General features: G+C 42.9%; 1 protein-coding gene and 1 long non-coding RNA gene across 4 annotated transcripts in view; one reads left to right on the top strand and one right to left on the bottom strand.

Annotated features, from left to right (window-relative positions):
• Nucleotides 1–18870, bottom strand: part of ANKRD29 (ankyrin repeat domain 29) — a 49512-nt gene extending 30642 nt beyond the window's left edge. The window contains exons 1-2 of one of the 3 annotated variants that reach the window (XM_038393097.2): nt 17237–18870; nt 1975–2085 (exon numbers count right to left, since the gene is read on the bottom strand). In XM_038393097.2, coding sequence (XP_038249025.1) covers nt 1975–2085; nt 17237–17257 — 132 coding nt within the window. In that variant the 5' untranslated portion in view covers nt 17258–18870. Of the gene's footprint in view, nt 1–1974; nt 2086–7405; nt 7647–16914; nt 17023–17236 lie in introns of those variants that run through there. The other 2 variants (XM_038393098.1, XM_038393101.2) reach the window with 2 other exon arrangements.
• Nucleotides 7078–18707, top strand: LOC122458712. The gene is made up of 2 exons (XR_006278885.1): nt 7078–7187; nt 16972–18707. It is a non-coding gene; the product is annotated as an uncharacterized LOC122458712 (long non-coding RNA).
• Nucleotides 18871–25124: the final 6254 nt, after the last annotated feature.

Raw genomic sequence — 25124 nt, 5'->3', positions numbered from 1 at the left:
AACTGTTCTCCCTTTATATAATTGTGGGGCAACAAATTATCTTTTAAAAAAAAAAAAAGTTAAACATTTGCCATTTAAAATCCTTTGAAAAGTAAAGAATCAAATAAATAAAAGTAGTTACAGCAACAAACATTCACACACTTGCCTTCAGTGCTAAACCTAATCCTGCAACAAGCTTCCCTCTGCACAGAGCCCATTGCACGATCAGAGCTTAACAGTGTAGCCCAAATAGGATATAATTATTATGCAATGATCTCATGTTATGGCCCCTATTAATAAATAATAATCAATAATACTTTTCACTTATATACAATTTTTTGTCAGGGAATCTAAGAGTTTTGCAAAGATGGATTAGCATCATTACCTACTTCATAGGGAGGAAACTGACACATAGAACTGAATGGTATTGCCCAATGTCACACAGGGAGGTCAGAGACAAAGTCATGAATAGGACCCAAGTTGTCCTGATGCCTAATTCCTGCATTAACCACCAGATCACACTGTCTCAAATGCTGTAGTGTTTGAAATTATATCAAATATACTTCCATATCCAGAATCTACTTTGTGGGTAGAATTCAACCCTGTGCAAAGGACACCCACGCAAGCTCAATGCACTAGTTAAATCCAATTTAAGCTTTGTGGAATATAAGAGCGGTGTACGTGTTGTGCAGAGGCCATTTGCATAGGGATGAAATTCACCCCCCTTCTGAAAAATGTATGCACTGATCGTGCTTGCAAATATGAGACAGTACTAGTGAAAAAGCATGTACCCTACATCACATTAAAATATTTTAGTCTAGAAAACTTGTAGTTCTGTTATAGCAAACTAAGGCCTAATCGAGTTAGCAAGCTAGATTCTCAGTGTTTTGCATAAACCTGGATCAAAATTAAGCCTGGATCAAAATCAATTTGATAAAAATTAATTAACCAATAATCGTTCTGATTTCTTCACATTCCATCTGTTTCCAGTCTGACTCTCAGCCTGATCTCACCATCCTTCCACATGCAAAATTCTACTTGGGGAAAAAACACACACAGGACTGATCCCTAAAATACAACATGGGAAATTCTGAAAGGCAAAAGGGCAGTAAGGTCCATCTTTCACTTAAGGTCAATGGGAGTTAAGTACCTAACTCCCTTTTATACTAAAATCTCCCCCAAGCTATTTTCAAGGCAAGCAAAGTTTGCTAGGTTTGTGTTATAGACCAGAGTGGCACTAAAATCATCCAATGTGTCAGTGTCTTTCAACAGCTCACATTTTTAACTAAGTACAAAGTACTTGTTCTATTTCAAGTAATGTCTTAACCTTGTTTTTCTCTGCCTTTTTGGAAATCCAAGTACAGCCCACTCCTTGTACGTATATGCTGTGCAGAAGCAACAGGACTCAGGGCATTTGTGATTTCAGCCCATTTCTAATTTCATATCTAATTCCCACTGATGCCAGTGCATCTGATGAAGTGAGCTGTAACTCAGGAAAGCTTATGCTCAAATAAATTTGTTAGTCTCTAAGGTGCCACAAGTCCTCCTTTTCTTTTTGCAGACACAGCTGCTAACACGGCTGCTACTCTGAAATAGAAGTTATGACCATCCATAGAGAAAAGAATTACATACATATTTGCAGGGTATCTGGGCTTATCTTCACTAGGAAATCTTATTAAGCCTGATTCTGCATTGGTCTGCACCTTATGAATTATTTACACTAGGGCAAAGTCAGTGCAACAAAGAAATAATTAACAGATAGGTTTTTGGATGTTCACAAATTTCTTAACCCCATCCAAAACCGGCGATTGATAAAATTCATCACGTCCTTACAACTCAACTTTGAAACTTGCTTTCATGGCTGCTAAAGGTCTTAAATCTTGCTTAAGCAACATAAGACACTCAAATGATTGTAGTAAAATCACTACTGCCATAGAGGGCTGTGTAAAGTGATGTCAAGCATATGTTCTTGGCGTGCACGTATAGAGGGCCTACGCTGTCTCTGCAGTCCACATCTACTCGTCCACTGTTCAACAACAGCTGAAGAAGAGCCAGGTTTCCTTTCCTTGCAGCCCAGAATGCAGCATTTGCGAGCGGTGTTTCCCTCTGTTAAGACAAAAAGGATTGAAATCTGTTCCAGAACAAGTACAAATATCACATGCTCTCAGTTCAAACCAATGTGTCATTCTTTTATAACCAGGTTGGGGCAAGAGGATTAATTTGCTTTGTTAGAAACCTTAGCCTCTATAAGCTGCCCTATCTTGTTTCCAATCTGTCCCATGTCAGTACTCGGTTGACTCTTGGTGGCCTAGGTAATGTGAGTTGGTGATTTTAGTCCAGTTCCCAGTGAAAAGGAGTCCACAACACAACTAAGTATGACAAACAATGACAATTGGTACCCATATTGCCAGTCGCAGCAGAGAAGCCAAAGACTGGATCATCATGGAGTCTCAACCATTCAACTCAAATGTCCCATTGTGGGACTTCCTGGTTTTCAGCCAGTTTCCTGACCACCTCCTTCCCTGCTACTTCTAAATCCCAAGACGTGAAACATGCTGGTCACGCATCTCCCATACTACTGGGTTTGTCTGCTCCTCTTAATTAGCACTCTGCTGTTAACTGTGCGCAGGACATGGGGTGTGGAGAAGAGCAAACTTAGCTGTATGGGAGCTGCACGAGAAATGCTACCATTCCACAAGAGAGGAGATTCAGAGATACTAAGGTCAGAAGGGACCATTCTGATCATCTAGTCCGACCTCCTGCACAGCACAGGCCACAGAATCTCACCCACCCACTCCTATGAAAAACCTCACCTACGTCTGAGCTATTGAAGTCCTTAAATCATGGTTTAAAGACGTCAAGGAGCAGAGAAGCCTCCCTCAAGTCAACCATGCCCCATGCTACAGAGGAAGGCGAAAAACCTCCAGGGCCTCTCCAATCTGCCCTGGAGGAAAATTCCTTCCTGACCCCAAATATGGCAATCAGCTAAACCCTGAGCATATGGGCAAGATTCACCAGCCAGATACTACAGAAATTTCTTTCCTGGGTAACTCAGATCCCATCCATCTAATATCCCATCTCAGGGGATTAGGCCTATTTACCCTGAATATTTAAAGATCAATTACTTACTAAAATCCCATTATCCCATCATACCATCTCCTCCATAAACTTATCGAGTAGAATCTTAAAACCAGATAGATCTTTTGCCCCCACTGCTTCCCTTGGAAGGCTATTCCAAAACTTCACTCCTCTGATGGTTAAAAACCTTCGTCTGATTTCAAGTCTAAACTTCCTGGTGGCCAGTTTATACCCATTTGTTCTTGTGTCCACATTGGTGCTGAGCGGAAATAATTCCTCTCCCTCTCCTGTATTTATCCCTCTGATATATTTATAGAGAGCAATCATATCTCCTCTCAACCTTCTTTTAGTTAGGCTAAACAAGCCAAGCTCCTTAAGTCTCCTTTCATAAGACAAGTTTTCCATTCCTCGGATCATCCTAGTAGCCCTACTCTGTACCTGCTCCAGTTTGAATTCATCCTTTTTAAACATGGGAGACCAGAACTGCACACAGTATTCTAGGTGAGGTCTCACCAGTGCCTTGTATAATGGTACTAAAACCTCCTTATCCCTACTGGAAATGCCTCTCCTGATGCATCCCAAAACCGCATTAGCTTTTTTCACAGCCATATCACATTGGCAGCTCATAGTCATCCTATGATCAACCAATACTCCAAGGTCCTTCTCCTCTTTACTTCTAATTGATGCGTCCCCAATTTATAACTAAAATTCTTGTTATTAATCCCTAAATGCATAACCTTATACTTCTCACTATTAAATTTCATCCTATTACTATTACTCCAGTTTACAAGGTCATCCAGATCCTCCTGTATCATGTCCCGATCCTTCTTCGAATTGGCAATACCTCCCAGCTTTGTATCATCTGCAAACTTTATTAGCACACTCCCACTTTTTGTGCCAAGGTCAGTAATAAAAAGATTAAATAAGATTGGTCCCAAAACCGATCCCTGAGGAACTCCACTGGTAACCTCCTTCCAATCTGACAGTTCGCCTTTCAGTAGGACCCGTTGCAGTCTCCCCTTTAACCAATTCCTTATCCACCTTTTGATGTTCATATTGATCCCCATCTTCTCCAATTTAACTAATAATTCCCCATGTGGCACGGTATCAAATGCCTTACTGAAATCTAGGTAAATTAGATCCACTGCATTTCCTTTATCTAAAAAATCTGTTACTTTTTCAAAAAAGGAGATTAGGTTGGTTTGGCATGATCTACCTTATGTAAAACCATGTCGTATTTTGTCCCATTTACCATTGACTTCAATGTCCTTAATTCATTTCTCCTTCAAAATTTTTTCCAGGACCTTGCATAGTACAGATGTCAAACTAACTGGCCTGTAGTTACCCGGATCACTTTTTTTTCCTTTCTTAAAAATAGGAACTATATTAGCAATTCTCCAATCATTCTGTACTACTCCTGAGTTTACAGATTCATTAAAAATTCTTGCTAATGGGCTTGCAATTTCAGGTGCCAATTCCTTTAATATTCTTGGATGAAGATTATCTGGGCCCCCCCATTTAGTCCCATTAAGCTGTTTCAGTTTCGCTTCTACCTCAGATATGGTAATATCTACCTCCATATCCTCATTCCCATTTGTCATGCTACCATTATCCCTAAGATCCTCTTTAGCCTTATTAAAGACTGAGGCAAAGTATTTGTTTAGATATTGGGCCATGCCTAGATTATCTTTAACCTCCACTCCATCCTCAGTGTTAAGCGGCCCCACTTCTTCTTTCTTAGTTTTCTTCTTATTTATATGGCTATAGAACCTTTTACTATTGGTTTTAATTCCCTTTGCAAGGTCCAACTCTACTCGACTTTTATCCTGTCTCACTTTATCCCTACATGTTCTGACCTCAATTAGGTAGCTTTCCTTGCTGATCCCTCCCATCTTCCACTCCCTGTATGCTTTCTGCTTCTTCTTAATCACCTCTCTAAGATGCTTGCTCATCCAGCTTGGTCTACAACTCCTGCCTAGGAATTTTTTCCCCTTTCTTGGGATATAGGCTTCCGATAGCTTCTGCAGCTTTGATTTAAAGTAATCCCAGGCCTCCTCTACCTTTAGATCCATAAATTCTTCAGTCCAATCCACTTCCCTAACTAATTTCCTTAATTTTTGAAAGTCAGCCCTTTTGAAATCAAAAACCCTAGTTGCAGATTTATTTTTGTTAATCCTTCCATTTAGTTTGAACTGAATTAGCTCATGATCACTTGAGCCAAGATTGTCCCCTACAACCATTTCTTCTATGAGGTCCTCGCTACTCACCAAAATTAAATCTAAAATGGCATCCCCTCTAGTCAGTTCAGCAACTACTTGATGAAGGAATCCATCAGCTATCGCATCTAGGAAAATCTGAGCCCTATTATTATTACTAGCACTGGTCCTCCAGTCTATATCTGGGAAGTTAAAGTCTCCCATGATCACGCAGTTTCCATTAGTATTTACTTTATTAAAGACATTAAAAAGGGCTCTATCCATATCCAAATTAGATCCCGGAGGTCTATAGCACACCCGAAGCACTATCGTAGGAGAGGCTTTACTAGTTTTCTTCCCCAATGTAATTTTTGCCCAGATGGACTCTGTCTTATCCATTGCATCGCTTCTTATTTCTTTACATTCTACCTCATCATTGATATACAAGATACTAGCTAGAAAGGTGACAGGGAAATAGCAGACACAGGAAAGGGAAAAGAGCAAGGAGAAAGTACAGTGGATAAAAAGGGATGGAAAAGGGAAAGTAAAAGAAGGGGGACAAAGAGAGGGGACAAGACAAAGAAGAGAGGAACTGATATCGGAGTCAAAGAGAAGCAATGCAGGAAACATGATGACAATATATTGAAATATGTCATATTAACATGTCCCACATTTCAATGGTCTGTGTCTGGGGCATTCATTAAAGTACAAACTGAGCAACCCTTTCCAAGCATGGTTAAACATCAGTGGGGAGAGGGTTTGTGTTGCAGAGCTTTTATCAGTTGTCATTAACATTTCACTTAAAAACAAATTAACTTAAAAAATCCCAGGTGTGTGTATTGAAGTCATGGATGCTTACAAGGCTGTAAGCTGAATTTGAGACCTTACAAAATTGATACTTAGACTCATTCCGATTCTTTCTTCACACTAGATGATTTTAAAATTTGAAAAAGCTAATTTTCATATACAAACCTCTCCCAATGCTTCAAGATCATACTGAAGCAGCATGTACTCAGTCTGAGTCTCACAAGGGCACCTGGCTCAGACAAAATCCCCCAATTTGTTTTGAATACAATCTATGTTTCAAACACTCTCTTCTCTAATCAGCTAGTGGGGCTGACAGATGTGCACCTCAGGCACAGATTCTCTTGCGTGTGATATGTCTTTGAGATGATGCCCCTTAAATACGATGCCCTCAGAGAGCATTTATTAGACATGCAAAGCAACATCCTGGGCAGATATAATAGCAAAATAGGGATGCTACACGATATAGATAGTACAGTTGAACAGTTAAAGTACAGACAGACATCACTTTACAGTAATGATCTCCCTGGGTCTTAATCCTAGGAACACAGCCAGTATCTCAATGACACCCCACGTCAAGGGCCGAATTATCACTGCCTTGCATGGGGAGAGAGGGTACAGACAACCCATTAATTCCTGGCCCCTGTAACAAGCCCATGCAGAAGGCAGCAAAGACGTTTGAGCAAAGCAATGGCACATTAATGCTGCTGAGAGTGCTCAGTGCCACATAGGAGGATATTTAAACAGAAAAACACATCAAAGCTCCGATTCAGTTTTCTTTCCCTCACAAAATCCTGAAGACATAAGCTCGCTAGTATGTGTGTCCTGGATCCGTCACACTCAGTGTACTTAATTAGTTTAGCACTAGGTTGTAAAGCAGTGGAAAGTCATCCTGGTAATCACCTTATGATTGGGTACAGCACTGCAGGTGAATCCTGCCTTGATTTCCCTCCACCCAGGCTATAAACAAGTCCAAATCAGCTTTGGGTATTAAAGAGCACTTCCCCAGAGGCTCTGCTTTGTTTAACAGAAAGCTTCACACAGGTGCACACATCACACCTTCCTAGCTCAGCTTCCAAGCTGAGACACTCGCTGTCAGCTACCCTGAGTTCAGCATTCATCTCCATCCAGGTACTGCCTCTAATTGCTCTCGCCTCCGGTCTCCTGATGCTGCCTGGGTGGAGTTTTCCTCTGACATCATGGTTCATGCAGGTTTTTCCAAGGACCACTCCAAATACTAATGGGGTTGGCTGGGCTGTGTGCCTATTGTCACTCTCCCACTCTCCAAAAGCATTCCTTCCAGGCTCCCACTTTAGGCTCTTTGCTCTAGGAGTTTGCCTTCTGCTTACCCAGGCTTCTTTCCCTAGGAACACAGTTTCTGTTTGGCTCAGGCTCCCTTGCTCAGGAGCATAGATTCTGTCTAGCTCAATCTCCCTGCCCTGCAAGCATGGCTTCCACCTAATTCAGGCTCTCTACCCTAGGATGCAGTTTTTGCTTGGTTCAGGCTCCCTGGAAACTCCCCTCTTCAGGAATCTCCCTCTAACTGAGGTCCTTAGCCTTTTAGCATGCTCAAGTACTTCCCTACCTAATTAATTGTCTCCAAATTTCTCAGTGAGATAAGGTGGGTGAGGTAATTTATTTTATTGGACCAACTTCCTTTGTGAGACAGACAACCTTTTAAGCCACACAGGGCCCTTCTTCAGCTTGTCTCTCTCATCAACAGAAGTTGATCCAATAAAAGATATTACCTCACCCACCTGGGATCAACACAGCTACAACTATACTGCATCCATGTCACTCTGTGAGTTAACTATTCCCAGGAGAACCTGAGTTTTCTCATTTCCCCCTTGTGGAATCTGTCAGAGGTAGGCTGAGCCTTTGACCCCTTCAGAGGGTCAGCTATGAATGTGAGCAAGATGGCTGTTGAGTCTGGAGGCTCTGCAGCTCTAGGGTTGAGATCCAGGGGCTTTACAGCTTTCTCTTCTGGAAAGCTCTCATTCAAGGGACGGGAAGAAAAAGGAAAAGGAGGAAGAAGAAGGGAAGAGGACAGAAGAAGGTTTTGGGAGGGATTGTAATAGTGCAAGGCACAAAGAGAAGGGTATGGAAAGCAGTTTGGGACAGTCCAGGAGGGCTGAGCCAGGAGAGAAGGGGCCTGTCTCTTGAGTCTGTGGGTGGGGAGAAGGGCTTCTCTGGGGAGCCCACCCTACCAGGAGGAGTTCTTACAACTAGTAAACCAGAAGACTTCTGAGAGCAGTGAGTAGGTTAGAGGACAGAGGAGGATGTTGGGATTCAGAAGGGCCAATAGTTTGGAGAGGTTGGAGAAAAAGACCCTGGAGAAGGCAAAGAGCCGTACAGCAGTAACAGCCACAGGATCTGGGCGGGCTTCACTGAGCATGGTGGCTGTAGCAAATTCCATACTGGAGCAGGAAGAGCAATGGAACCAGGCGGAGCAGAGAATGTGGAGGGAGGATAGGGACACAAGCTGGGCCCACCCTCTCATACCTGGTGGTGGAGAGTGAGTCACAAGAACTGGCAGTAACAGCTGATGTGGATGATGTTCGCAGTGCCAGAGGAACAGCAGAGGCCTGGGGTACAGTGAACAGCATCCCAGGTGCCTGAGGAGTCACTAGTGCCTAGAAGAAAGCCTAGTATGGAGCTGGTGGTGAAGGCAGTCGCGGCTCATACGGCGCTTGGATTGAGAGCTACACTGAGGAGAGATGTGGATGTGGACACAGAGTAGAGGAAAGTGAGCGGGTGGGAACGAACCAGAGTGGATTTTGAAGAGGAGGATGAGGAAGGAGTGGGATTGGAGAAGGTGGACAACTGGACAAACAGGATAATCTGCCTGATTAGGGAACAAGAGTCTCCCAAGCAAAAGGGGAGGATTACTAAAAAATCGAGGACTCAGGAAGACAGGGCTAACTCGGGCAATTCTACCGCTCGGGCTCTCTGGGACAGCAGGTCAGCTGCAAAGGTCGGTGTGGTATGAACGCAGCAGCAGCAGAGCAAGGAACTGTATGGGTCTTCTCAGGAGCTGAGGCCCCGAGCATGGAAAAGGACAATGACAACTAAGGGTTGCCATCAGATGCTGGGTTTGCCACTACTAAGGGAGGTGCTGTGTGGTTGGTGTTATCTTTTGCAGAGACCTTGAAGCGATTGAGAGGAAGGAATGGTGGCCAACAGTTAGGGCAGGAGGCAGAGTGTGAGAGTATGGGGGTGGGGGAAGGGAAGTATGGGTACAGGGACAACTAACTGGAGCTAGGCATGGATGCATATGGTCCATTTTCTATACATTTCCCTAACAACACCAATGCCAGAAAGAGATCTCTTAATACAGAAACTTATACTGAAAGGCATTGCGTTTGTGCCTTCAGACACAACGTCGAGGGACGCTGACCTCTGCTTTCGTAACAACTCTCTGATGGAGAGTGTTTAGAAGTGCTATGGGATGGTACGAGGTAAAGGGCATTGGCAGTGTGTGGTGGCTGTTTCTTTAACCGTTGCAGACATAAAGAAAGTAACAGTTCTTTTTAGAAACAATACAGTTTCTTCTAAATTGATGATTGATTAATGCAGGAAACAACAATACTAGCAAGGGGAGTCCAAAGTCAGGGTAAGAGTGATAATCTAAAGAATGGGGAGAAGAATATCAGGAGCCTTCATGTCAGGGTTAAGAATAAATTAAAGGGAAAATCACTGCTGTAAGAGTGAAGACCAATTGGAACCAGACTTTTGCCTATAGAAAGGAGAGGAAGGCGGCTTGGGACATGTTCAGACTGAGGAACGTGGAAAGGAGAGTATACCAGAGACCCAGAGGAGATGCTGGATGTGATCCAGGTTTATTATGTCAAGTTATTTGGGGGAGAAGAGCAACAGCAGACATCGGTACAGAGGGATGGGAGAGCACTGGCGAAGGAGAGGAAGTGATGGAGGCACATCCAAGTTTAACATGGATTGAGTTTAGGTTGGGCCTCTCTCCTCTAAAGGTGGGGGGGGAGCCCAGTGCATAGGCCCAGAGGCCTTCAGGAGTAAGAGAATGCTGGAATGTGTTTTAGCTCATGATATGGTGGGAATTGGAAAGGTTATTGTATAGGGTGGAGGAAATTATGTTGGACCAAGAGTATGGTTGATTAATTAGTATGTCAGGGGTATGCAGTATCAGTGTTATGTAATGACTGTGAGGATTTTGCTGTTGCTATAGAATTATTGTTTTCCTTTTTCTCTGTTTTTTGTTTGCTATGGAGGAACTCATTTCTGTGTATCAAGGAGCTGTGTTTGTGTCCACATTTTGGAAGGACACCAGAAGTAGAATTTTCAGCATATGTAATGGACTCTCTATGGAGGAATGCAGCACCTATTATGGAATTAAGCAATAACAACTGGTTATGGCTGACTTCTGCTTAGATTGGACTTTAGACTCCAAATGTATTTGGTGAACGGGGCAAGTCTTCAGTGTTGAGGCTCTCCTCTCAAGAGAATACCTGACGTTGGAAGGAAGAGAAGGGTTGTGCTGTCTTGCACTAGTATGGTCTCTGTTTTTGACTTTTTTACTTTTTTTAACGTTTCTGTTATGTTGTCTTAACATTGTTGTTTTGATGGCTGAAGTGTTTAAGAAAAGATCTCAGAGGACCAGCTACCTTCTGACATAGCTATTTTTATAGCTGTTAACAACTAGGATAATTGGTAACTGCATGAGAAGTTTCAACCGTTTCATAAATCACAAGACATTTCATAAAGTGGTTTGAACTTTTACATACCAAGAGATGGATGGCAGGAGGCTGGGAAGGAGCATAGAAATTTGCACAATAGGCTAGATTTTCTGATCTGTTACAATCGACTAACTCCAGATTGACACCAGCTGGAATCGGAGTCTGGCCCAAAACTACTAACAGTCTCAGCCTGCCCTGCTAGCCATTGGTGAAGAGTGATGGTGTATCTATTCTTACCGCACTCGTGCTGTTGGACAATTTTACATAAATCCAGCCAGGTGACCTACACAATCAGTTGACCCATCTTGCCTGTTTCTCTCCTACCTACTAAACAGAGGAAGATGTCTAGTTCAGTGGTTCCCAAACTTTTTGACATCATGCCCCCTTTTCAATTTTCAAGAAACCCTCACAGCCCCCACCCCTCCTTTACCATCGTCCAACCCCCCCCCGACCCTTGTCCCCTGACCACCCCCTCCAGGGACCCCCCAGGACTCCACCCCCTATCCAACCCCCCCGCTCCCTGTCTCCTGACTGCCCTGACCACTATCCACACCCCCATCCCCTGACAGGCCTCCCCCCCCAGGACTCCCACGCCTATCCAACCCCCCTGCTCCCTGTCTCCTGACTGCCCCCCCAAAAATCTTCACCCCATCCAACTGCTCCTTGTCCCCTGACTGCCCCCCCCCCGGGACCTCCTGCCCCTTATCCAATCCCTCCTCTCCCTGCCCCCTTACCAGCCAAGTCGTGCTGCCCGTGTGGTGGCAATGTTCCAGGGGAGGGTGGACAGGAGGGGAGGGGCCGGGGGCCAGCCTCTCCAGCCGGAAGCTCAAGGGCCAGGCAGCCTCGTGCCCCCTTGGAATTTCTTCACGCCCCCCCCAGGGGGTCACATCCCCCAGTTTGGGAACTAATGGTCTAGTCAGTTATATTTTTTAGAACATTGTTGTTGCTATGATGTTTTGGAAAACTTATTGCAAAAGGTGGGATCTGACATTTTGTCCTGAAGGTTATCAGGTTTGTAGTTATTCTCAGCTCCTCTGGAAGGGAGTTCAGTGTTAATGGACAATGCTACTTGGATCAGTTTTATCATTTCACTCTGACCCTAAATGTTTGAAAAGTCTTTTGGGGCTTGCAGTGTGTGCTTGTTGTAGGAAAGACTCTTTCACCTGCCACAGTTTTCTCACCACTCATAATGGCTATCTGACTCCATACTGCTGTGTCTGACTTCTACAGAAGAGCCTTTATGGATTAGCTAGGATCTGGAATCAGGATTCAGAGACTAAACAGAAGGAAAAGGAGTACACACTGTAAGGAGAGTGATCACTTAAGATAAGCCATCACCAGCAGCAGGGGGGGGGAAAGGAGGAAAACCTTTTTAATTTGCAAACTGGATACAATTAATTTAGGCTTGAATAGAGACTGGGAACGGATGAGTCATTACACAAAGTCAAACTATTTCCCCATGTTTCAGAGTAGCAGCCGTGTTAGTCTGTATTCGCAAAAAGAAAAGGAGTACTTGTGGCACCTTAGAGACTAACAAATTTATTAGAGCATAAGCTTTCGTGAGCTACAGCTCACTTCATTGGATGCATTCCGATGAAGTGAGCTGTAGCTCACGAAAGCTTATGCTCTAATAAATTTGTTAGTCTCTAAGGTGCCACAAGTACTCCTTTTCTATTTCCCCATGGTATTTCTCCCTCCCACCCCACCCCCACTGTTCCTCTGATATTCTTGTTAACTGCTGGAATTAGCCTATCTTGCTTGTCACCATGAAAGGTTTTCCTCCTTTCCCCCCCTGCTGCTGGTGATGGCTTATCTTAAGTGATCACTCTCCTTACAGTGTGTATGATAAACCCATTGTTTCATGTTCTCTGTGTGTGTGTATATAAATCTCTCCTCTGTTTTTTCCACCAAATGCATCCGATGAAGTGAGCTGTAGCTCACGAAAGCTTATGCTCTAATAAATTTGTTAGTCTCTAAGGTGCCATCAAAGAAGTTGTGCCAGTGTAAAACCAGTGTGAGAGAAGAATCAAATCCAGAGCCTTTAACCTTGTGGTTCATGAAATTCCTCATTCCTTCTGCCTGTGAACTTATTCCCCTGCCCTGCTAGGGAATAAATCCTGCACTAACCCTCCAGCAAAAGCTTCCCCATACCTTCTGGATCAGATCCAAGCCATGGCAGCATTGTCATGTGTACCAAGGACATGAATCTGGCTTTTCAAAGCACTACTTTCCAGCCTCAGGTTGGAGCTGCCATGCTAGCAATGCACTTTCCTCTCCTCATGCTGTATATAGCCAGACATTCCTTTCAAAAGCTAAGTATGCAATACACGCAGCGCAGTGGTCCCCAAACTGTGGGGTGTGGCCCTCTAAAGGGGTGTGGAGGAATGTTTGGTAGGCAAGGTGGGACCCAGACCAGCCCCTATAGGGGAGGAGGAAGCACCACCCAGCCCTGCTCTGACCCCAGCTCTGCTCCGGCCCCAGCTCCTGGCCCCGCTCCCAGACATGCCCCTAGTCACAGCCCCAGCCTCAGGCCCCGATCACAGCTCGGCCATGGCTCTGCTCCCAAGCCCGGCTGTGGTCCCGTTCCCAGCCACAGATGTGCCCCCAGATTGTGGCCCTAATGTCTGCCTCTGCAGAGGCAGAGCTGCAATTCCCCAGTTTGGGAACTAATGGTCTAGTCCATGGTCTAGAGCCCAGCTGCAATTCCAGCCTCAGCCCCAACCGTGGCCTTGTTCCCAGCCCCAGCTCCCAACCTGATGGGGGGGGGGAAGGGGTGCAGACAGGAGTGGGGGGGGGCGCGAGGTAAAAAGTTTGGGGATCACTGACCTAGAGCATCAAGCATGTAACAGTCAGATGAGAAAATAGATTTGCTATTTTATGTTCTAAACTGAATGGAATGTACAGAGATGAGTCAAGCAAATTGGTCAGCGGACAGGACATTAATCCTACAAAAATACCCTGTACATACTAACTGGAATTACACCACCAACTTAAAAACAAAGATCTACACATCTGTGTTTTTTATTTTCATTTTCAGATTATAGGGCAATAGTAATTTTAGATCAGGGCTTTATTTTGGGATTATTGACCAGCTGGATTTAATGATCCTTGAGCAATGAACTCCTCCCCACTGATCTTTAATCTCCAGGAAATGCCAAAAGCCTTGATCATTATTGCTCAGTTCCTGACTCAGTCCTATCTTTATTATTTATTTGTATGACCATAGCACCTAGGAGCCGGACTTGGACTCCATTGTGCTAGGTGCAGTACAAAAATATCTGACTTGAACAATTGGTTTTATTCTTTTTAGTACTACTAACTTACAAGAGATGTTAGATAAAACTGTGACATATTTATAAAGTTAGTTAAACCCTAGAAAAAAAGAATCTTTAAAGTATACAACTAATCCCTAACATTGACAGTTGTGACACAGAATATAATAATGGAAAAGTTATCAGCTGATAGCTTTGGTGAAAATGTGATTTATTTATTTCAATATGCCATTTGTTCTAGCACCAGGATATGGTATGATTCCCTTTACTTCATCGAGATGTTTTAAAGCATTATTCTAAACTATGGCTGTGCTGATATTTTGGATTGCATATACTTTCAGTCAACTTTAAAGGCGATATGGGGTACTGTATACATTTTAAACTGGCATCCATCATAAGCACCTCTTTAAAAATGCTGAAGAGAAAACACATGGATATTTTCAGACAGTCCATCTCTGGGTGGCAGTGAAAGAAAAAAGTAAAATAATGTAATTTTATGTATCAGCTTAGTGGTAGCTAGAAGAAAAATAATACTTTCTACATTCTATAACTCCCAGGTTCAATTCCTTGCTCTATCTCTGACATGCTGTTTGTCCTGAGAGGAGACAGATGGGGTGACAGCTGAATAGAGAGGGTGTGTTTCTTAGTTATGGAAACAACAGTGTTCTTGAAGATGGAGAGAAAGAGCCAGTGGGCAGAGAATGGTTGAAGATAAGAGAGAAGGAGAAGATAAGAAAGGGATCTAACCAGACTGGGCCTGATTCAGTGCTCAAAGTAGTGAATGGAAAAAATCTCCCTTTTCCTTCGACTGCCTGTGAATCAGGCCCACTAGAAGCTAGGGGGTTTGGCTGAGGGATTCAAGAAGTAGAGCTGGAGACTTGGATCAAGGAGGATACAATGAAAAGTGGGAGTGTGAAGAAGGGAGTTGAGGACTTTGTCCGATACTGTCAATATGGCCCCTAAATACATGTATAATATCCAAGAAGAGAGGAGGGGGTAGGTGGAGACGCAGAAGAGGACTTAAGTACGCAAAAGTGCAGAGGAGCTGCTAGGAGAAAAGATGACGGTCATATGAAATAGTACATGGACAAGAAAATCAAAATCACGAGTAATTCGTAGGTGGAGATGGAAGAGGAGGAGGAGGAGGGAGACAGATAACAGCCAAGGGAGAGAGGATGTCCTGCATCCTTCTGGGCAGGGAAGTGGGAGAAGGAGAGAACACCATAAAACAGGGCAGCCACAGACATAGCCAGGGAAGGGTGAGGGTGAGGAGATGGAATTTGCAAGAGTTATATTAGTCAGGCAGAGAGCTAGATAAGAATAAAAATCCCGGAGGGGGCAGGAAAAGGGAAGTGGGGCATGAGAGAGGCAGCTGACAGAAACAAGGTTAGAGGAGCAAAGCTTGAAGGGTAGGGCAGGAGGTAGGACTGGCTGAGATTGGAGAATGTAGGTATATAAGGCTGTAATTATGACTAACAGCTGTTACCAGCATCCAGGAGAATGGGAGACAGAGAAAGAGGGAAATGAGATGAATATCTGTGAGGCCAGAAAGGAGGAGATGAGTTAGCAGAAGGATAAGAAGAATAATGGAAACAGAGTAGAGGGAGGTAAGATGAAGGGTTTTGAGGACAATAGAAGGCTGAAGGGACATGACCAAGGAGTATTCAAGGGTGAGAATAAGGGTGAAGAGCATTGTAAGAAAGGGTATGCTCTTCACGTAGGAACTGTGTTTGGAACCCCGCACATGTCAGGCACTACCACAATTAAAATAATATAGTGGAGCTGCAGAAAGGCAATACAGAAGAAAGGGCAGGTGCTGTAGGAGACAATGGAGCAAAGAAAGGGTTTTACAGGAAAGAGCGAAATGACAACAATAAATCAATCAATCAAAGCAATGCAAAGGCTTGGTACTGAGATGGCAATCAATAGGTGAAGAGTAGGTAAATGATATGAAAATTGCACAATTAGCCAGGAGCTATATCTCCAGAGTAAATGTTCTCCAGTGTTATCTATAAATTGCTGCTTGCTTTCCTCCTTTCTTATTGGTCCTTATTAACCTTCTTTTTGGATCTATGGTTTTCTTTTATGAGATCAGGTACAAGGGACAGATCTTGCGATCCTCATGCATGTTTCCACTGGGATGACTCTGAACAAGGCCTACTCAGGTTTTTAAATGTAAATATTCCGCTGGGATATGGAAACTCAATTAAAACATCATTGTTTTAACATTGTTCACAAAAGCGAAACTGACTAGAAACAGAAAATGAGACTAACCAGTCTAATTTCACTAACTGAGTGGAATGCAGATTGCAAACAAATGGGAAAAAGTAAATTCAGTTTTTAAAATTATCTGTTTTAAAATTCAATGACAGGTAAGGGTTTTAAGATTATAAATAATAAACACACAATATACATATGTGTATATTCTGACTGTCCTAAAGCAAATTTACAGACTAACTTAGCTCTATAGTTTATATATAAATATTAACTTAATAAATTTAAATCTAGACAAAATGTTAGTTCCATTAACATCTAAAATAATAAGATTTATGTAACCCATAAACCTACAGAGTTACTTCTTGTTTCCCTTGAGGTCAAACAATCCTGCTTTTTCTTTAAACAAATACTATGGAGAGCTTCACAAAGAGACGGGTTTTTGTGACAAAATACAAAACAAGAGATATAATGTAAAACAGACCTAATAGCTTATAGATTTGTAGGTGAAAAAAATCTAGTTAGTTCCTACATTATGCCCCCTTTCTTGTGCTCTGTATTAAGCATAGCTGTTCACCACCACACCTCAGTACTACCCCAACAATCTGCACCCATTATGTTCAAGAGTTATCCCATACTAAACTTAACCTCACAATGACTCACCAAAGTCCACATAGATTTAGACTTTAACCACCCCGCTCCTCTCTGCTTCGTATACAGGAAAATCAACAATTGCAGCTGTGACTATTACCCACCAGGACCATCGGCTGCAGAGGGAAGGTCGTGGGGAGGAAATATATCCATGGCGGAGGGAAACAAGAGCCGAGGCCGTATGCAGAGAAGCAGAGGCAGACTCACACTACAGCCGATCAGCCAGGCCTGCTAAAGCCACAGCATCTGCAGTGCTAACGGGACATGGCAGCGGCAGCAGGAGGAGGGCGGAATGGGATCTCCCCAGCTCGGCAGTGCAGTGAGCAAAGCTTACCTTGAAAGACATCTTGCACATCACCGCAGCAGCTCATTCCGAGCTAGCCCGGGGGACGAGCAGAGCCGGCTTTCCTATCCCGCACTCTCTAGCCCTTCGCCCACTTGGCAGGGTGGGCGATCATAGACTCGCTTTGCAGAGTGACTGGAGCACAGCGTCTGCAGGGGCTGCATGCTGCATCGCGCCCCGGAGACAGCGGCTGCTCACAGAGAGCTGCTGCACCGTCCACTCGCTCGGGAATCCAAACACATCTATGCCGTCTACCCGCGTCACAGCATAGAACAGGGCAGGCTTATGGACCCAATGCATACATACACCGGTGCATCATGCAAGCCTGTGTGCCTAACGATGGACACTTTCCGAAGTGCACACAGATGCCTCCTCCTTGACTCACACACTTCATACTTCCCAGTGAACACACAAATGTACAGATGCATCACACACATGCAGATAATACACTTTTCAAATGTGTGCACACGCCTGCAGCCTATGAAGTTGGATGTTTAATGATATACACTTCCCAAATATAAATGTATGCATGATCAGACAATATTGATAGACACTAACCAAATGCAGACAGACATAGGCATTGTACAAACCCAAACCCATGAAAATGCAAGCATAGTGTGCCAAACTACACCCTCCTTCCAAAGGTGGAGTTTTGATATCAAGTAGATGAGCAATATGATCAAAGATAAAACAATACACAATTATTTTTATAATACTATCATTTTTGTTTTGTTCTAAACCTTAGGCCTAGTCCACACAGTTTTTAGACCAATTAAACTTTTTCAGTTAAGGTTGCGATTTTTTTTTTTAAACCAAAATAGTTAAATCAGCACAATTCCCTAATATGAATGCACTCACTGGTACAAAGGTGCCCTATTTCACTATAGGTTGCTCCCCTACATTTACAGGAATAAGCTACTTAAGCGCCATTGTACAAGAATGACCACATCCATACTAAGGGGTGTACCATGTGACTTTATAGTGGTTTCAAACAGATATAGTTAAAGTGGTACAAAATCTGAATGTAGACAAGCCTTTATAGATGCACTGATGTTACCCCCATGAAACTTCACTTCTTGACTTCTTTTCCCATCTGCATGCCCACAATTCTTTGCTACTCCTTCCAGTCCATGGCATGCATTTGTGGGTCTTGGAGTTCCAGTCCTTTTCTCGTCAAACTTCTTCTGACAGAGTCTTTCCATTGTATGTTCAGTCTTGTGCATCCTTTCTTGCCATCCTCTTCCTCCCATGCTTTCTTTACTGGTTGTTCTTCCATTTGTAGCCCCTCTCCTGTTCATTGGCCCAATATGAAGGTGTTCAAGATAGGGAAAGTCTGCCTTGTGACTTTTTACACAACTTTGGGAAGCTGGACCTGAAGTGTCTCTGTGTGGTCTGCATTGTGTGTGTTCACCTCAGACCAGACCCACTCAGACAAACCACCCGGAACAAGGTTTTATTCTGTTTAAAAAAAAAAAACCACCATAGAAGAGGATTACACTTCAGCCTCCTTTCTACAGCTTGTCTCCTGCTCCCAGCTTCAGCCAGTGCAGAGACTTCCTGCTCAGAGGGGCAGAGGTGGCTTCCTGCCAGGAACCAGGAAGCTCTCCCAACATGCCACAGTTTGTAGTCCACAACTTGTAGTTCCCAAGGCAGCTGTTGAAGCAGACTGGACCTTGGGCTACACATACTTATCACATGTCCAGCACATCTCACATGTGCCCAACTCAGCCTATCACTGAGAATCCCAAATTCATCTTCCCCCTAATTTCTTCCATGCATACCACCTCACTTCCACTTGCCAGCCATTCTCATGCTACCTGTATCTTCTTTTCTTCCATCTCTGTAAGACCCACAAACACAATACACTTTTTCTTTCAGTTTGTTGCTTAATTGCCTGTCCCACAGTACCCCTGCCACTTTTTCATTGCCGCCCATGCACATTGCATTCTTTGATGCCCCTCTCTGATGACACTAATTGTATGCCCCAAGTACAAACATTCTTTCTTATGCTTCAGCTTCTCTCCTGAAACTTCAGTCAACAGCTCTTCTTCCACCTTCCCTACTTGCATTCTTTGTGTTTACCTTCAAACCATGGTCTTCAAACACAGATGCCTGCTCTAATACCATATTTACCAATTCCTCTTTGCTGTCAGCCAAAAGGGTCAGGTTGTCAGCATACATTAGTTTTTTCTCTACAGGCTTCGTTGTCCTACTAATTAATTCCATACTAGGTTGAAGTGAAGGAGACTCAGAACATTGCCTTATCTCAATCCCACCATCGCATCAAAACTCTCCAAAACTTTATATTATTGTCTGAGAGCTGCTATATTGAGAGTCAAAAGCTATCATCTCCATTTCCCTTCCCGTTCATTTCAATATTCCAAACACCAGCTCCTGTGGAACCATATGCTATCTCAAGACCAATAAATGCAGCACAGGAGTTACACCCTCCATTTATCATTCCTTCAAACTTCTATCTCCTTGCACATATTGCATCTATAGTAGTCCTTCCCTTTCTAAGGCCATGTTGCTCTGCTACTATATTTTCCACGACCTTGCACATCAGTCTTGCCTTCAAAGCACTCTCAAGGACATTGAAATGCTGCCTCAAGAGAATGATGCCACGATAAGTGTTTGGATCATTTGCATCAGCCTTAGCCTTCCAAAGAGGCACAATCACTCCATTCTCCAATCATCTGGTATCCTTGCTTGATTCCAGTAAACATATAGTAATCCATGAAAGCCACTTACTGCAGTATCTCCAACTGCCTTGAGAATATCAACAGTTATCATATCTTAACCAGCTGCTTTACCATTCTTCATCTTAATTCAGTGCTTCTGATGTCATCCCCATAAAAGATGTTTAGTGTTGGACATAGACTTCCATTCAAATTAGTACAGCTCCAAAAGACCTGGCAGAAGATTTGGGAATGTACTGTGAAGAAATACTACTCCAAAAAAGGAAATCCAAAGGCAATAATCTACATTATGGTAATAATCTTCTTTCTTGTGTGGATGCATGGGTGTGTAACTCCATTATCTTTTTATCTGAAAAATGCACATTCATTAGGGGGAGATGAGACGGTTACCTAAGGGCTTAATTTTAAATCCAAAAAAGTGAGGAATTTTAAAACTGATGCTGAAATACTGTCCATAACATGCCCTATTTTGTCTGGATGTTGCAGACCTCCTTGAAAACCTATATGATCCAAGATAGACAGAACAGCATGCACTAAGATTGGAGGTTTTTTAATTTCTTTGCTTTTGTTAATTTATGCTAGGCCCTTAGGGATATTGTTCTCCCTCTGATATGCACATGTAACTTTCATTCACATTAATGGGAGTTCCATGTGTTTAATGAGAGGAGATTATATTGCCGTGAGATCCAAATAGCTTATGCTACATGTCTACAACTGCAGGATTTTCTGCAGGATTTTTTTCCTATGGCAAAATTAAATAAGTCTGTGCATATAGTAAAACAAACTACATGCATTCTAGATGAAGGCAGATATATTATAACCTCATGCTCCAGCCACGCTTCCCTCTCCATCTCTAAAGTATGGCCTGTTGTCAACCTAACCTTAATCTTGATCAGAGATAGATGTATAGACATGGATGATCATTTTGGTTCTATCTGAAATGTAAAATGCACTGAATGAATAAAGTAGATCACATAGCTAGAATCATCCTCACTCTGATCCAGCTGATGACTACACAGTTTTCTTTGCTCACTGATGAGGAAAATACTTGTCATTTGTACAAACTTCCTCCTTCACCTCTGGAAAATCTTAGTATTCATGCAATCTATTGTGAACCTTATGCCAGCCAAGTGACATTCAACAGCCAAAACACTAGCTTTCTGATAGAGAAAAAAGCAAAAGAATTCTTCTTGGCTGAACTGCAAAGAAACATGGAGAATATTATGATCTAGTCTTTCTTTGTGACTGTTCACAAAAAGAAAAAGGAGTACTTGTGGCACTTAAGAGACTAACAAATTTATTTGAGCATAAGCTTTCATGAGCTACAGCTCACTTCATCAGATGCATTCACTGGAAAATACAGTGGGGAGATTTATATACACAGAGAACATGAAACAATGGGTGTTACCATACACACTGTAAGGAGAGTGATCACTTAAGATGAGCTATTACCAGCAGGAGGGTGACGGGGAGGAAGAAAACCTTTTGTAGTGATAATCAAGGTGGGCCATTTCCAGCAGTTGACAAGAACTTCTGAGGAACAGTGGGGGGTGGGGGGGCATAACATGGGGAAATAGTTTTACTTTGTGTAATGATCCATCCACTCCCAGTCTCTATTCAAGCCTAAGTTAATTGTGGGTATTGTAAGAATGCTTGATAGAGATCTTGTAGGTGTTTGTCTCTGTCTGAGGGGTTGAAGCAAATGCAAGTAGAGTAGGGACATTAGGGGACGAGAGCTGAGGAAGCGTTGTTCTAAGTCAGCCATAAAAATGTTGGTATGCTGTGGGGCCATGCTGGTACCCATCACAGTGCCACTGATCCATAAACCTGATCCATAAACCTGCAAATCCTGGACGCCCCATCATCTCAGGCATTGGCAACCTGACAGCAGGATTGTCTGGCTATGTAGACTCCCTCCTTAGGCCCTAAGCTACCAGCACTCCCAGCTATCTTCGAGACACCACTGACTTCCTGAGGAAACTACAATCCATCGATGATCTTCCTGAAAACACCATCCTGGCCACTATGGATGTAGAAACCCTCTACACCAACATTCCACACAAAGATGGACTACAAGCCGTCAGGAACTGTATCCCCGATAATGTCTCTCCCCATCCCTCACTGTTCCTCAGACGTTCTTGTCAACTGCTGGAAATGGCCCACCTTGATTATCACTACAAAAGGTTTTCTTCCTCCCCCCCACCCTCCTGCTGGTAATAGCTCATCTTAAGTGATCACTCTCCTTACAGTCTGTATGATAAAACCCATTGTTTCATGTTCTCTGTGTATATAAATCTCCCCACTGTATTTTCCACTGAATGCACCCGATGAAGTGAGCTGTAGCTCACGAAAGCTTATGCTCAAATATATTTGTTAGTCTCTAAGGTGCCACAAGTACTCCTTTTCTTTTTGCGAATACAGACTAACACGGCTGCTACTCTGAAACCTGTCATAATATAAGTGATTTTCTATTTTGTTCCATGTCATCAACCAGGACTGTGGTTCTGGCCTTGTATTTGCTTCATGCAGCTATCACTATCTCTTGCTGAACTCTAGTAATAATAACTTGCACTTAGATAACGCCTTTCGTCCAAGAATCTCAAAGACAGTCATAAATATTAATTAAGCCACACAACAACTCTGTGAGGTATATACAATTATCCGCCTCTTGTAGACAGGAAAACTGAAAGACAGAAAGGCCTTACCCACACTAGCTTTTTCCCCTCATATTTGCAGCTCCACCAGTGATGGGAGCGGTCGGACAGACAAGCTGTCATTTTAGCCTCCTTTTCACCTAGACCTGGTCTGAGCAGAGTTCGACAACATGTTGGTTAAAGAGGCTGTGCTCTGAATGTATTAGTGCTCTCACAGATGTTACCACTGGTGAAACTGCACCAGTGAGAGTACAAAGTGGCAAATCTGTAGAAAAAGGCTAGTACAGACTTAGTCACAGCAGTTAAGTGACTGGCCCAAGATAAATCAATGGCAGATCTGGGAACATGATCTGAAACTAACGTCCAGTCCCCAATTTTAAGCTTTAATCCACACTCCCTCCTTAGCTTTTGAGTAATTTTCATCCTTAGTATATATGTTCCTAAATGCCTCATTTTAGCATATATAAAGATACAGCTTGTTTAAAAATATTTTATCTGTCCCCTCCCAAGGTTGGTATTTTTCCTTATGTATATTTTTACAGCTTTGGTACATTTGGTACATGTAGTTCAGGTTGTAACTGCATGCTTCTGCCAACTTTTCCCTTTCCTCTCGCCTTTGTTTTCTGAATAGGTAGATTTTATGACTCAGTCTGGAGTTAGCTATTTATCTGTCCTCAGTCAGCTCAGCCAAAGCAGTGAATTGAAGTTTGTGAGTCTTCACCAAGGAGCTTCCTGCTATTGTGTTCATAGGCTTCCCCATCAGGGTGAGCCTAACTAAGGCTTGTGAAAATGAATATTAAAATGGAAACCATGGGGAACATAAGATTTGTGGTTTTGGGGCCAACAGGGCTGTTGAAAAGTAAAGGCAAATTAAAATGAAGTTACACCATGATCATCTTTCTTATCTAGTGTGTGTGTGTATCTGTTGTGTGGATTGGATTGGGGTGGGGCCAATCTGCTTACATATTGCGTGAGTCTGAGACCAATATATGACCTTATGTATTATATGTGCTGCAATAGCTAGGGATAATAGTATCTCAGTTAGGGTCTACTGACTACTCTTTACACAATGTATGTCCTTAATGACTGCTCACAATAATGGAAATTATGCCCATTTTCTCTATGAAAGAAAGAATAAATTTATTTTAAGACATTGCACCAAATTCTGGTCCCTGTGCCAAGCCTGAGTATGCAGACTTGGCACAAGGCATTCTGCAAGAGTGAGGGGGTTAAACTCTTCTTTCAAGGCTGGATAGCAGCAATGAAACTGGTTTTGTAGCCATTACAGCAGACATAAGGCTTCTGCCTTTCCACTCACTGTGGTGGATTTTGGATGGCAGAATTATGTAGCTTTGACCATGGCTTGCTAGCCCTCAAAATCGGACTCCATGACAGTGCAGAAGCTTCTGCAGAGCATAGCTGTACAGCATGTGGGGCTCCATATATCCTGTATGGGCTCCCCGGCACTCGCTAGTAGAACTGAACAGGTAGATAAGCTTTGCCATATCACAAGAGTGGAAATCCTCAAAGCAAATGACTAGAAAACACATTGTTTTGAACATTCACTATAGAGAGGAAGAGGGAGCATGAGACTGGGAATGACAGAGAGGTGGATTCTCTGTAACATGAAGTCTTTAAATCATGATCTGAGGACTTCAGTAACTCAGCCAGAGGTTAGGGGTCAATTACAGGAGTGGTTGGGCGAGGTTCTGTGGCCTGCGATGTGCAGGAGACCAGACTAGATGATCATGATGGTCCCGTCTGGCCTTACAGTCTGAGTCTGTGAGAACATGGATGAGTTTGACAGGAGACTGAATGTATGAGAGGGAGTGAATGCATGTCTGTGTGTACAGAATATGGTATATCTCGGTACAATAATGTATAAAGACATAGACAATGTGTGTAATCAAAAATGATTAATTTTGTCTCCAAACACCCCTCTTATGGCAAGATGATGGTCTAAGGTCTATTGCTCCACATTATGTTGAAACTTGTGTTGCAGATGACAAAACTTGACATTATGGCTACCGGCTAGTTCCACACACAGCTATGATCAATTTATCAATTTTTACACTATGCCAGTCAAGCCAGCAATCTACTTATTAAAAGAGTAGAACCTAGCCAAGTAACCACAGGGCAATAACTGAATGGAGATATGCCTCAAATTAAAAGTTATACAGATCATGTGTTTTTTGTCTATATCACAAGCAGAGCCAAGAAGCTAGTAGTATCATACCCCCTATGGAAAGGTCCTATAAAGTTTAATAGAGATGAAACCAAGAGGGTTTTTCAGAAAGTATGTTAAAAATCCATCTCATTTATAAATAACATTTTTTACAGCTTTTTAAACCATCCTATAGAATTTGAATGGCATGTTATATTCCTGTTATAGAAATCTATAGGTTGGTTTAAAAATTCTATAGCAAAGTTATCATTCTCCCTTAAATTTCCTGGGACTTTTTCATTAGGAATATTCTCTAAGCTCACCAGTTTGCCCATACCGAACAAAGTGGATCTTAACATGAT

The sequence above is a fragment of the Dermochelys coriacea genome, chromosome 2 (genome assembly GCF_009764565.3).
Source record: "Dermochelys coriacea isolate rDerCor1 chromosome 2, rDerCor1.pri.v4, whole genome shotgun sequence".
Taxonomy (NCBI): domain Eukaryota; kingdom Metazoa; phylum Chordata; order Testudines; family Dermochelyidae; genus Dermochelys; species Dermochelys coriacea.
The sequence above is the reverse complement of the archived record's forward strand: the minus strand, read 5'-3'. Positions and strand labels throughout refer to the sequence as shown.